The 12,997-nt window shown below is 46.2% G+C and overlaps 1 protein-coding gene across 2 annotated transcripts in view; it reads left to right on the top strand.

Annotated features, from left to right (window-relative positions):
• The window catches only part of SLC18A1 (solute carrier family 18 member A1), a 33,401-nt gene extending 20,827 nt beyond the window's left edge, over positions 1–12,574 (top strand). For both annotated transcript variants that reach the window (XM_069964056.1, XM_069963985.1), the window contains 5 exons: positions 4,558–4,636; positions 4,720–4,771; positions 5,991–6,174; positions 9,107–9,240; positions 11,130–12,574. In XM_069964056.1, the coding sequence (XP_069820157.1) occupies positions 4,558–4,636; positions 4,720–4,771; positions 5,991–6,174; positions 9,107–9,240; positions 11,130–11,270 (590 nt within the window). In that variant the 3' untranslated portion in view covers positions 11,271–12,574. The remainder of the gene's footprint in view (positions 1–4,557; positions 4,637–4,719; positions 4,772–5,990; positions 6,175–9,106; positions 9,241–11,129) is intronic.
• The last annotated feature ends 423 nt before the right edge of the window (positions 12,575–12,997 follow it).

Below are 12,997 nucleotides of genomic sequence, written 5' to 3'. Positions count from 1 at the left end.
GCTCACCCGGGCACACTCTCTGCAACTCTACACACACTATACCCCCCTCCGCAGCCCACCCGGGCATACTCTCTGCAACTCTACACACATTATACCCCCCCCCCCCACAGCTCACCCGGGCACACTCTCTGCAACTCTACACTCACCATACCTCCCCGCAGCTCACCCAGGCACACTCTCTGCAACTTGCCCCGCTTTCCCCCCTCCCCTGCATCTCACCCGGTGGAAGCCCGCCGTCCGTGCCAACCCCCATCTTACCTGATGGCATACCCCCTGCCCCCAAGTTCACCCTGGCACACCCACCAGCCGCCCACAGCACCCCCGCGCCATATGTCACCTCCTGCCCCCCCCCCACATCTCATCAAGCACCCCCCCCCCCCGCATCTCTCACCATGGTGCCGCTTCTCGACGCCCGCGGCACCCTGCTTCTCACCGCCCGCGGCACCCTGCTTCTCACCGCCCGCAGCACCCCTGCCCCGTATGTCACCTTCTGGTGGCCGCCTGCACCAACCCCGGCATCTCACCTGGTGGCTGCCGGCGGCACGTCTCACCAACCCCCCCCCCCCCATTGCATACCGTGGTGCCACTTATCGCTGCCCGCGGCACACTGCTTCTCGCCCAGTGAAGGAAGCGGTGAAAGGAAAGAAAAACGTTGCTGTATCTCTGTCCTAGATAACAGGAGATGATGCAACAGATATTGCAGAGTGGAAGACACTTATAGGATGGCTGGTAGCAGTAGTTCCACAGACTGCCATCACACTAACATGACGTCCCCCACGCCCCGCATTTCACTGTGGTGAAAACCCCCTCCCCCCTCACCTCCTGGTGGCCCTGGTTCACCCACCGCAGTTCTCCACCGACACACTTTCTTCAACTCGTCCAACACCACAACCCCAGCAACCCCCCCCCCCCCAAAAGTTCACCCGGGCACACTATGTTCCCCCCACCCCCGCATCAGGTGGCAGCATGCATCTTCCCCAGCATCTCACCTTGCTGGCCAACTTGTAACTTAGGAACGGCAGCAGCTAGAAAGATGGGAGACGGCTCAAAATACTCAGGGGGACTTGGTGAGTAAGGCCAGCTAGGTTTGGGTGCATTACATTTTTTTAGCTCTTGGGGGGAATATCCCTTTAAATAGAATACATTTACAAATCTGTACAACTTTCTGGCATTAGTTGATTTTCAAACATTTTTTTCCTCTGGAGTATCCCTTTAAACTTCCCTTCTTCTGGCCCATAAATACCTCTGACGCAGGCAGTACTTTATGTATTGTCACTGTCTGTACAATGTATGAAAAGCAGGGGAAATTGACGTCTCTTTTAGGCGGCTGTCTCGTATATCGGTGACTGCTCAGCATCACAATAAGTATCTCCTGGAAATCAAACCACTCAATCAACCTCCAGCCTCCACAATCTTATTACAGGACCATTAACAACTTAGACAGAACTCTCCTAAGGTCTTGCCTATAATTATATCACTGTACACCCTGTGAGCCAAAAGGATGACACAGGCTGGAAGGTTTAACCATTTCTTCACTGCATTTGTAAGTAATTTTATTACACAATACTAAAGCTAAACAGAGAATTTGGGTGGCCCCGACACTCTGTTTATTCTCTATGGCAGCAGCTGTCATAGAGAATGAATGGAGCCTGAAGTTCTTGTTTTTGTGGGATGTCCGATCTCTGAAGTAAGATATAGGGTAACTTCTAAAAGTGGAATAATCTCTTTAAGCGGGCGTTCACACATACAGGATCTGCAGCAGATTTGATGGCGCAGATTTGAAGCTGCAGATTCAAAGCAAATCAATTCTAGGCCATCAAATCTGCTGCAGATCCTGTACGTTTGAGCACACCCTAAAGGAGAACTATGAGGAAGTTTGACGAATCTAACCTGCTGATAGCCCCCTATAGTGCCGGGGATGCTGAGGAGGTAGGTATGTGTCTTTTCTTTCTCCTTGGAACCGGTCCCGTGATGTTAGTCGGGGTAAACTCCGCTCCGGAGCACCCTTAGGAGCACTGCTGCATGATCTGGCCCGCCCCCTCCATTGATTATGATTAGAAGGGGTGGGCCGGGTGACGCAGCAGCGCTTCCAATGATGCTCCGGAGCGGAGTTTACCCCGACTAACATCGCCATCAAAGAGGAAGATAATACCTACCTCCTCAGCGCCCCCGGTACTATAGGGGGCTAACAGCAGGTTAGAGTTGTCTAACCTGCTGATAGTTCTCCTTTAGGGTGCCTTCACACCTACCGGATCCACAGCGGATCTCACTTCTGCGGATTCGAAGCGAGAACCGCTGCGGATCCGGTACCATTCACCCCTATGATAGCACATATTTGCAGCGGGATTAACATTCTGCTGTGAATATGTTCTTTAACCCCCCGCTGTCCGCAGCCCCGCCGTCGCATTAGCCTATCCTCGGCCGCATCCCCCATCCCTGGCCGCATCCCTGGCCGCATCCCCTATCCCCGGCTCATTAGCGGGACTGGAGCCGGGAGCCTCACTGCAGCCGCGCCACAGAGCAGGTACTTTATGCTCTCGGCAGCGGGCTGCAGGATGCTGCGGGGGATGCGGCCGAGGGTGGGCTAATGCGGCGGCGGGGCTGCGGACAGCGGGGGGGGGGTTAAAGCACATATTCATAGCGGGATGTTACTCCCGCTGCGAATATGTGCTATCATAGGGGTGAATGGTACCGGAACCGCAGCGGTTCTCGCTTCGAATCCGCAGAAGTGATATCTGCTGTGGATTCGGTAGGTGTAAAGGCACCCTCGGGTGCGTTCATACCTACAGGATCTGCAGCAGATCTGCAGCAGATTTGATGCTGTGTTCAGTTATTTAAATGAAATCTGCTGCAGAAAATCAGCTGCAGATCCTGTAGGTGTGAACGCACCATTAAACAGGTTTAAGGGAACTAAACTGATGATCTATACTATCTATCCATGTGTGATCAAAACTACCAATTACATGCTAAGGGCCCTATTACATGGGGCGATTATGTGTAATAAGGCCAGTGGCCCTGCCAACGAAGGAGCACTGATGCTCATCGGGTCATTTTGACCAACCAAAAAATCATCGGTCACACATCTCCCCATATAACAGGAAAGGTGCTGCCAACTTCAGGTCTTTGTCCTGCTAGAAAACTATATATAGGGGAGATTTATCAAACATGGTGTAAAGTGAAACTGGCTCAGTTGCCCCTAGCAACCAATCAGATTCCATCTTTCATTTTCCAAAGAGTCTGAGGAATGACAGGTGGAATCTGATTGGTTGCTAGGGGCAACTGAGCCAGTTTCACTTTACACCATGTTTGATAAATCTCCCCCCAATGTTGTGCTTTTCATACCCATAGTACTCGAGTAGGTTACTCAAATATAGCTGAGACCACCATTGATCCTGGTCAAGTATTCAATGCCATTGGCTGTGAAACAACCTCCTTCCTCTACTGAACTCGACAGTTCCTTAAATTTCTCCACCCATTAGCTCATTTTTCCTTGATAGTTCTAGATCCACCAGAGCCCAGTCTATTGAATTTTGTCTTATTTCTACAAATCACCCATTTCCAATCTTCTGCTGTTCACTTTTTGTACCTTTTTCAAGCCTGTGCTTCTTCTGACCGTACTGAAGTCGAGGCCTCTTCACCTTCTTTTTGGAACACCATCCCAGACTTGTGTAATGTGCATCGCACGGACGTCTTACTATTGCAAAGCATGCGAGCCACCTCCACTACTGTTTTTGTCACGCCAGAACTGATAAACCTTTTGATGGGCCGACTTGCTGATGTTTTTCTTGGATGTCCGACTCTTGGCTTTTGAATGGATGGATAGACCTAATTCTTATTCTTCCATCTGTCATGGCACATGATGAAGTTTTGTCGATTTTCTTGGCCGAGAGACCGTTATCGATTAACTGGATGATGCTGTTTTTGTTTTCTTGGGAAATCTTCATGACTGCTCCTCGATATGAACCAGTGACTTTTCACTTGTGACCTAATAAGGCTGAGCCTCACGTTCAAAGCTCTAGCGGATGGTGAAATATGGAGCCTAAGTCCAAAGTTCAAAACATTGTTAGGCTCCGTTCACACAGAGTAATCCGGCCAGCTTCCATTTCATACTGGTAGTCTATGGGAGGCTCACGCGCCTCCTCTCTCCATGTGGAAGAATGGACACGTCGAAATGGCTGGCGGGATTCCGCAGCGGAGAATTACGCCAGTTTTACTCCGTGTGAACGGAGCCTTACCCTTTTGCTTGTTGGCATAACTATCTAGCACCAAAATATCATAAGTGTCTCTGTCTGTCTCAGAAAGTTCTGGCACCCAGATAGAGACGCACTGTATGAAGTCCACATAGTGGGGGACACTATCCCTTTTTTTCTGGACGGATTTACTAAGAGGTGCATGCACCTGGAGCAGGCATTGCGGAACATATCTACACCAGAGTGTTTTCATGTAGTACGATAAGCCCATTATTGTACCATTCATAGGGGAAGAACCAAATTCTCTCAGTAATAACACACTGACCACAACTGACCTGGTATAAACCGTACCTATTTTCTTTAACAGGTTTGGCTTTCCTACCGGCCAGCATCTCGTACCTCCTATGCACCAACCTATTTGGCATGTTGTCTCATAAGATGGGGAGGTGGGTCTTTTCCTTTATTACTTTTAGGTATCCGGTATGTCGGGAATTTACTGATAACTCACATAGCATCTTATTTCTTTCAGGTGGTTGTGCACACTTGTCGGAATGATTGTTGTCGGAATTAGTCTACTTTGTGTGAGTATAAGTAGTTCCATATATGATTAAAGCAAAGCCCCCCCTTGCCAATACATAACAAAAAAAGTTGTCTGAGCCTGTGAACCTGTTCAAGGGCGCCAAAACAGCGCTACACCTGTCCTCAGGTTGTGTGTGGTATTACAACTCACCTCTATTCAATGTGGTTATCCAAAAACATGGCCGCTTTTTTCCAGAAACTCAGTTTGGGGTGTGAGGTTTTGCAGCTCAGTACCATTTAGGTGAATTGTAATACCAAACACAACCTGAGCACAAGGGTGGGGCCTTTTTTGCAAGAAAATATGTTTTATTCAACCCAGGATAACCTTTAAAATACCTTAGTTTTGCTAGAAGTTGGTTTCTGTTAGTGAGATGAGTATGTGTAGATGTGGGTGTGAAAAGCTGCACCTTGTGAATGGATAGCATCATCTCTAAAGCTGCCCAGAGATTTTACAGAGAATTTGTCCGAATGATTAAATATTAGATAGTAGGCTTATCCTGACAACTTTAACATGAATGGCCAGAGTGCCAAGGGTAAATTAAAAATAAATAAATAAAATACTTGATATTGTTGGAAAATTCTTAAAGGGATATCCTGGAGAGAATAAAAAAAAATTCTGATGCCAGCAAGTTATTCAGATTTGTTAATTACTTCTATTTAAGAAACTAAGGGTCCCTTTACACAGATAGATTATGTGACACATTATCTGCCAAAGATGTGAAGCCAAAGCCAGGAATGGATTTGAAAAGAGGAAAAATCTCAGGCTTTCCTTTATGACCTTATCTGTTTATAGTCTGTTTCTGGCTTTGGCTTCATATCTTTGGCAGATAATCTTTCTGTGTATATGGACCCTAAATCCCTCAAGTACTTATCAGCTGCTGTATGTCCTGCAGGAAGTGGTGTGTTCTTTCCAGTGTGACAGCGTGGTTTCTGCTGCCACCTCTGTCCATGTCATGAACTGTCCAATAACAAAGCAAAACTCTGCCTCTCTGAACAGTTCCCGACATGGACAGAGGTGGCAGCAGAGAGCACTGTGTCAGATTGGAGAGAATATACTACTAGAACCATTTGAACCTATACCTTTATCTGGAATATGGAAACTTTACTCCAAGTTATGCTGCTTATGTGTACACCTAGCATCAAACATATTCACATAATATATTCAAACTTTACTTTCCTATTCTGTTTATTGTGCATCTATGCACTCATCTTCCTGTCTAGGTTCCACTAGCTGTCAGCATATATGGTCTTATTGGTCCTAATGCTGGCATTGGCATTGCCCTTGGGATGGTGGATGCATCAATCATGCCCATCATGGGACACCTAGTAGATCTACGACACACTTCTGTATATGGTGGGATCTATGCCATCTCAGACATCGCACTATGCTTGGGATTTGCAGTGGGTAAGATTTTTTTTTTAATTTATTGTTTAATATTATTTCAGTTCCATATATATATATATGTGGTGGGATAGTACTGCTGTGCACTACTCAGCCAGGAATGGTATTGTCGTGACGCCAGTGCTAGTTCAGCACACAGGGGTGATGTTAGTACCTGCTTTAGTGTGGCCAGTATGTAGTGTTCCCCAAATGGTCGGTGACCTGCCGGGCTGTGATGGGTCCTTCGGGCTCTTGTCATGGTAGTCCTAAGTGGCAATTGACCCACCCGGACTATCAGTACCGCCACCCACAGAAAGGGGTTAAATAACCCAAGGTGTGCGGCTAGTGTGTATAGGTGCTGGTGCGAAAGAAAGGATGACTGAGTCCCAGTGATATAAAAATATAACAGCTTTACTGTACAGTCTATTGGTAGTACAATACACTTTTGCAGTAAATAGATCTTTACACAGACTTAGTGACTCATCCACCTAGGGCAGGCATGTCCAAACTTTTTTCGAAGAGTGCCAAATTTGCTGAAGTGAACATGTGCGGGGGCCGACCATTTTGCTTGACATTCTTTGGACCATTAAAATGAATGCAAATAAACTTTTTTTTTTACAAAGTTTATTGAAAACGGCATACTTTTTATAATTAAAAAATCCCGGGGCACACCACCAACCAAAATGGCACAAAATGACACTAAAGCAGGACATATTATACATAATAATAATAATATAGATTCTAAATGTATTTATACTCACTCAGTGTGAAACCTGGGCCTGTTTCGAAAAACACAAAAGGGATATCCCCATGTTTCTCTCCCCCCTGCTTCTCCCCCATCCCCATGTTTCTCTCCCCCCTGCTTCTCCCCATCCCCATGTTTCTCTCCCCCCTGCTTCTCCCCCATCCCCCTGCTTCTCTCCCCTGTTTCTCCCCCATCCCCATGTTTCTCTCCTCCCTGCTTCTCTCCTCCCTGCTTCTCCCCCATCCCCCTGCTTCTCTCCCCTGTTTCTCCCCCATCCCCATGTTTCTCTCCCCCCTGCTTCTCCCCATCCCCATGTTTCTCTCCCCCCTGCTTCTCCCCCATCCCCATGTTTCTCTCCTCCCTGCTTCTCCCCCATCCCCCTGCTTCTCTCCCCTGTTTCTCCCCCATCCCCATGTTTCTCTCCTCCCTGCTTCTCCCCCATCCCCCTGCTTCTCTCCCCTGTTTCTCCCCCATCCCCATGTTTCTCTCCTCCCTGCTTCTCCCCCATCCCCCTGCTTCTCTCCCCTGTTTCTCCCCCATCCCCATGTTTCTCTCCCTCCTGCTTCTCCCCCATCCCCATGTTTCTCTCCCCCCTGCTTCTCCCCCATCCCCATGTTTCTCTCCCCCCTGCTTCTCTCCCATCCTCATGTTTCTCTCCCCCCTGCTTCTCCCCATCCCCATGTTTCTCTCCCCCCTGCTTCTCCCCCATCCTCATGTTTCTCTCCCCCCTGCTTCTCCCCTGTTTCTCCCCCATCCCTGCTCACCTTCCTTGAGATGCTCGCCGCGGGCGCCGTCCCCCTCACCTACTGGCCCGGACGTGCTCCTCCAATCAGGGGTCTCCCCTGATTGGAGGAGCACGTCCGGGCCAGTAGGTGAGGGGGACGGCGCCCGCGGCACACTGGTTGGAAAACACTGCTCTAGTGCACGGGAAAGGAAAGCCGAAATCTCGGACATCGCGAGATTTCGGCTTTCCTTTTCTGTGCACTAGAGCAGTGTTGCTGCCGGATACCTGGGGGGCCGCAAAAGTTCGGAACGCGGGCCGCAAATGGCCCGCGGGCCGGACTTTGGACATGCCTGACCTAGGGTGACACAAGCCCCAGTTGTGGTTACCTGGGTGAAGCTAAGTTCCCGGGGGTGTCCCAGTTACCTGCTACATAGACCTTCCGGTAGCTGTGTCCTATCCGGGCTAGTTCCTCTTGTGTATCAGGATACTGCCCTGCACTTTTAAGACTGGTTCACGGTGTGGGCTAGGATGTTCCTAGGCTCTTCTCCCTTTGTAGTGTTTAGCACTGTATAGTAGATATAGTATAAGTGCTGAAACAACTAGGTGTCCCTTGCTGCATCTGCATACACACATGTCTTAGACTAGACTGCACTGAACTGACTTGTTCGGGACGAGGGTCCTGGCGTGAGCCAGGTCCTGGCTTGGGTACCGCAGGGACATTGGTTCTGTGTATCCTTCTCCCACGAGAATCTGGGTAAGAACTGACGTTAGACCTCCTTCCACCAAGTGACTACTTCCTACAGGGGCTAAGTAATCTATCCTGTGAGTGGTGGAAAGGACTTTGTGCAAAAGAAAGAAATAAAGAAAGAAATAGGCTAGAAGTAGAGAGCATCTCCTATAGGTCAGCAAGCGCATATGGTACATATAAAACAGTAACCAAGTCCCAACCTCAGCAGTGCATCACATAAGAGCATACATATGAAAAAATACTGACACCACCCTACTAGTGGTGAAACTTTAAAGTGCACTCCATCACCACTTTAAACTAAAGTAAGAAGGTGCCAAGGAGAGACACGAAACACCAGTGGTGGGATACCACATATTTATATATTAATAGTCTTTATCCCAGTGTATAGGACACAGTCTCTTGTGTATAAATGTCATGTACATAACAGAGTGTCAGCCAAGGAGCCAGACTGGACCAGACCAGTGATATGGTGCGTGGCTGTCACTACGCTGGGTATAGGGCTGCAGCTCCTGCGCCGACAACTTTTAGCGTTACGTACTCTTTAGCATTCTGTGATTAAGGCTCAGAGCGACCCTGCATTTTTGTATGTAGCGATTTTCATGAATTTTCTAAAATAAATACTGGATTTTATTGGATTGCTGGAATACGGCTTGTTTTATCTATATACTAGAACTACTCTCTGGTCTTTGGTGTGTATGTTGTGCTGATACTGTACAGTAAATGTGATATACCCTTTCAGGACCATCCACTGGTGGAGCAATTGCAAAGGCCCTTGGTTTCCCCTGGTTAATGGTGATCACTGGAGTCCTGAACATTGTATACGCTCCTCTCTGCTTCTTTCTTAGAAGTCCCCCAGCCAGGGAAGAGAAAATGGTGAGCAAGTTTCTTTTTATATAAATCATACAAAGCAAATATTGTATTATATTTCAAATTTAATGAAGAAGAATAACAAAGTTAACATAGTTGGTATTGTCAAGTCTGTAATGACCCAACCTATAAAACTAGCACATTGGCCCAGATGCTGCTGGCAACGCTGACAGTAATATTGATTATTATTGGTGGTTCAGAAGCCTGATCAGCTCCCTTATGATGCTATTTGCAGGGATCAGATTGGTTGTCATGGCAGCCAGAGCCTGTCTTTAGGCCTCCATGGCCACTGTGACAGACCCGCTAGTACAACCTGCCGGCAGGCTGTACTAGCAGACCATCAATCTGAGAGTTTGCAGTACTACAGTGAAACTTCTTAAGGTGCGTTTACACGAAACGATAATTTGCCGATCATACGATTAACGATGTCGGAGTAATGATTTTTTTTTCATAACGATCAGCGTTTAGACAGTACATCGGCGAACGACTGTTTACACGGAACGATCAGCGAATTTTTTGTTAACGACGAGCGATGATTTGATAACATGTTGAACGATTTCTCGTTCGTCGTTTGATCGTTCGCTGCATTTAACCCACGATTATCGTTCAAATTCGATCGTTATCGCGCAAATTCGCACGATAATCGTTATGTGTAAACGCACCATTAGGGAAGTGGTGTATGGGAGTAGTCTTCTTTTTAAAAAAAAAAAAAAGGTAAAGGGTGGTCTTCTCTAAGAGGTGGTCTTTTACATAGGTTTCACTCTCTCTATATATGTATTACAGTAAACTGTATGAGCGATTAAACTACTGTATTGTCAAGTCTCCGGGGGGACTTATAAAGTAATAAAACAAAAATGTACCGTAATGTAAATAAAAAAAAATTTGGGCTGAAAATACACCCGCCCCATAAAAATATTAAAGCAAATGTACCACTTCAGAAGTAAATTTTTTTTCCATTCCATTTTCCCTGCCAGCACGGTGACCCCGGTGGCATGGTCCATTTTTCAAAAAAAAATATAGTGCCGAGTATGGGAACCGGGCGTTCTGAAAATGGACCACGTCACTGGGATCACTGCACTGGCACCGACAGGTTAATGAAAAAAAAAAAAAAGACTACTGAGATGGTACATTTAATAACTCAATTTTCCCATTTAAAAAAATCCAAATATTTTGTAATGCAACATGTAGATATGTCTTAACTATGTACATATAAATTTATGAATAAAAAAATTAACAAGAAAAGGATTAAAAGCCCCATCTACCCCAAAATGGTAGATAAAACTACAAATAAAATGAAATAAGAGGTGCCATTACAAAGTACATTGTCCTGTAAAAGGAAACAACCTCATTGGTTCTTAAAAGAAGAGAAGAAAAAAACTAAAACTCAAAAATGAAAATTGGCCTTGTCCTTAATTTCTGGCCCTGTGTAAAAATTAATATGCTGCTGGGTGGGGGAAATAAAAAAAAAAAAAAAAAAACTTACCTTGTCGCAGTCCCCCCTTCTCTCCAGACTCTTTTTCGTCTATATCCAGTCCCCCGATCTTTTCTCTTATTCCTGCTTCCAAGATGGTTGCTTGGGATCAGGACCTCCCTCAGCCAATCACAGGCCAAGATGGGACCCTGCTCAAGAAGAGAGAAGATTGGGGACCAGACAAAGCTGAACAGAGGGGAGCAGGGGGCTATGTCAGTACGGTTTCACACTTTGTTTCTTCTATTCTATGGATAGGGGATAACATTCTGAAACTAGAAAACCCACTTTAATGGGTTAAGAAGGTTGATACAAATTAGGCATCCGATCCAACTTAGTGTGGGCTTCCTCTGTCTAGGGGCCCCGTAGCAGCTAGATTGTACGTGTCTATAGAAGGTATTTAATGTAACATTTCTTTTGTTTTCAGGCCATCATTACCCAAGAATGCCCTATGCAAACCAAGACCTATATGACACAGAGCAATACTCCAGATCTACCACTCTCCGACCACAGTAGCGAGGAGGACCTCAGCAACCCCCAAAACAGGACCATGAGGATCCTTCGCTGACAAGTCCCATACAGGAACCTGCGGACTGTTACCATGCTACACAGTGCCTCGATTTATCAGATCCTTGTAGAAAACACTGTTCAGACTGCATCATATAACATCTACAAAGAGCCTTTATACCACCATCACTGACACATCCTTATTGGCAGGTCATCCCTACTCTTCTTTGTAGGAAATGGGGGCAGTATGGCCCATCAGCCTGTTACCCCCTTTTTCATTAATGTTGCAGTCCTTACAGTGATTTGGGGTCAATGTCATCTGGGCACCCTCTCTAGATGGACCATACAGCAGCTCTCTGGTACAAATGCCCTTGCACCTAAATGGTGTTACCAGTGTTGGCACCCTATGGCCAGTCATATCCCTTTCCGTTTGCTAATATTTATTTATTAAACGTTTCCTAAATCTACTAATTCACAATGTTCCCAGGGAAGGAAATGAGGTCAACTTAAAGGGGTGTTCCAGGGAGCATAACAGGTAAGATACTTTTTGTTCCCTGGACAACCCCTTTAAACTGAGACCCAGTTCTCAACAGATACCATACCTGCCAAAGAGCTGAAACTTTTATATATACACCTAGAACTTAAAGGGATGATCCAAGTTTACAAAAACATGGACGCTTTCTTCCAGAATCATCCCCACTCTTGTCCTCACAGTTTGGCTATGGGTTTTGCAGCTCAGCACCATTGAAGTGAATGAAGCTGAGTTGTAATGCCACACACAACCTGAGGACTAGGGTGGTGCTGTTTTTGAAAGAAAGTAGCTATGTTTTTTTAACATTGGACTATCCCTTTAAGTGGGTTAAAAATTGCTTAATTCTAGAAACGGTGCCACCCCTGTACATAGGCTGTGTTTGGTATTGCAGCTTGGCCTTATTGACAATGGGTAAGCTGCAATACCACACTCAACCGAACAGAACTGATGCTGTTTTTGTAAGAAAGCAGACATATTTTTTAATCGTGTCAACCACTGGTCTTGTATGCATGGAAAAGCACCCAATAATACAGCAAAGGTCATGTGGTCTAAGTCAGATTTGGAAACACGTAGTGGTGTCACTTTAAGGCCCTAATACACCAAACCATTATCGGCCTTACTTGGCTGATTACCGGCCGTTCCCCTCTCTATTATGCCGTGTAATACGGCCTTTAGTTAGTATGAGCAACCTGTTTTTGAGAAGTTTCTATGTATCGGCTTCTTGGTTCAGATAGAAAAAGACAGATAACACTCTATGCTATAGAGACACCACTTGTAAGCTTCAGATTTCAGTCTTATTCTTATTTAATAAAAAGACCTGACACTGCCTCAAATGTTGTTGTGTCGCTGCGTGACCTTTCATCTTCTATTGGTTCCTAAGGCCACGTTCCCATAGTTCATCCCACTTGTTAGCAATGCCACTACTGGTAACCTTCGCCACTTTGGTTCCTGGCCACTAGGATGACTTGTTTCCTCTGCCAATACCCCCCCCCAATAGTGGGCACGGGGGTCCCAGCTCTCCTTGCTGAATGGAGCAGCAGTTACGTTAGACAGATCAATGTGCTGCAATGTCTATGGTAAAACATGGTGTCATATAGGTATAAAGATGGAAAGGGCGTTGTGCATGTATATACTAATACACGTGCCTTGCAGTGCTTGGTGGATTCTCCAAGTTGGCAGTGAGAGAGTTACTGCCCCCAGCTGTTTGCTTTATTTCAATTCAGACAATAGACGGACAAATATTAGATTTAGGGCAG

The sequence above is a fragment of the Dendropsophus ebraccatus genome, chromosome 1 (assembly GCF_027789765.1).
Source record: "Dendropsophus ebraccatus isolate aDenEbr1 chromosome 1, aDenEbr1.pat, whole genome shotgun sequence".
NCBI lineage: Eukaryota > Metazoa > Chordata > Amphibia > Anura > Hylidae > Dendropsophus > Dendropsophus ebraccatus.
The sequence above is the reverse complement of the archived record's forward strand: the minus strand, read 5'-3'. Positions and strand labels throughout refer to the sequence as shown.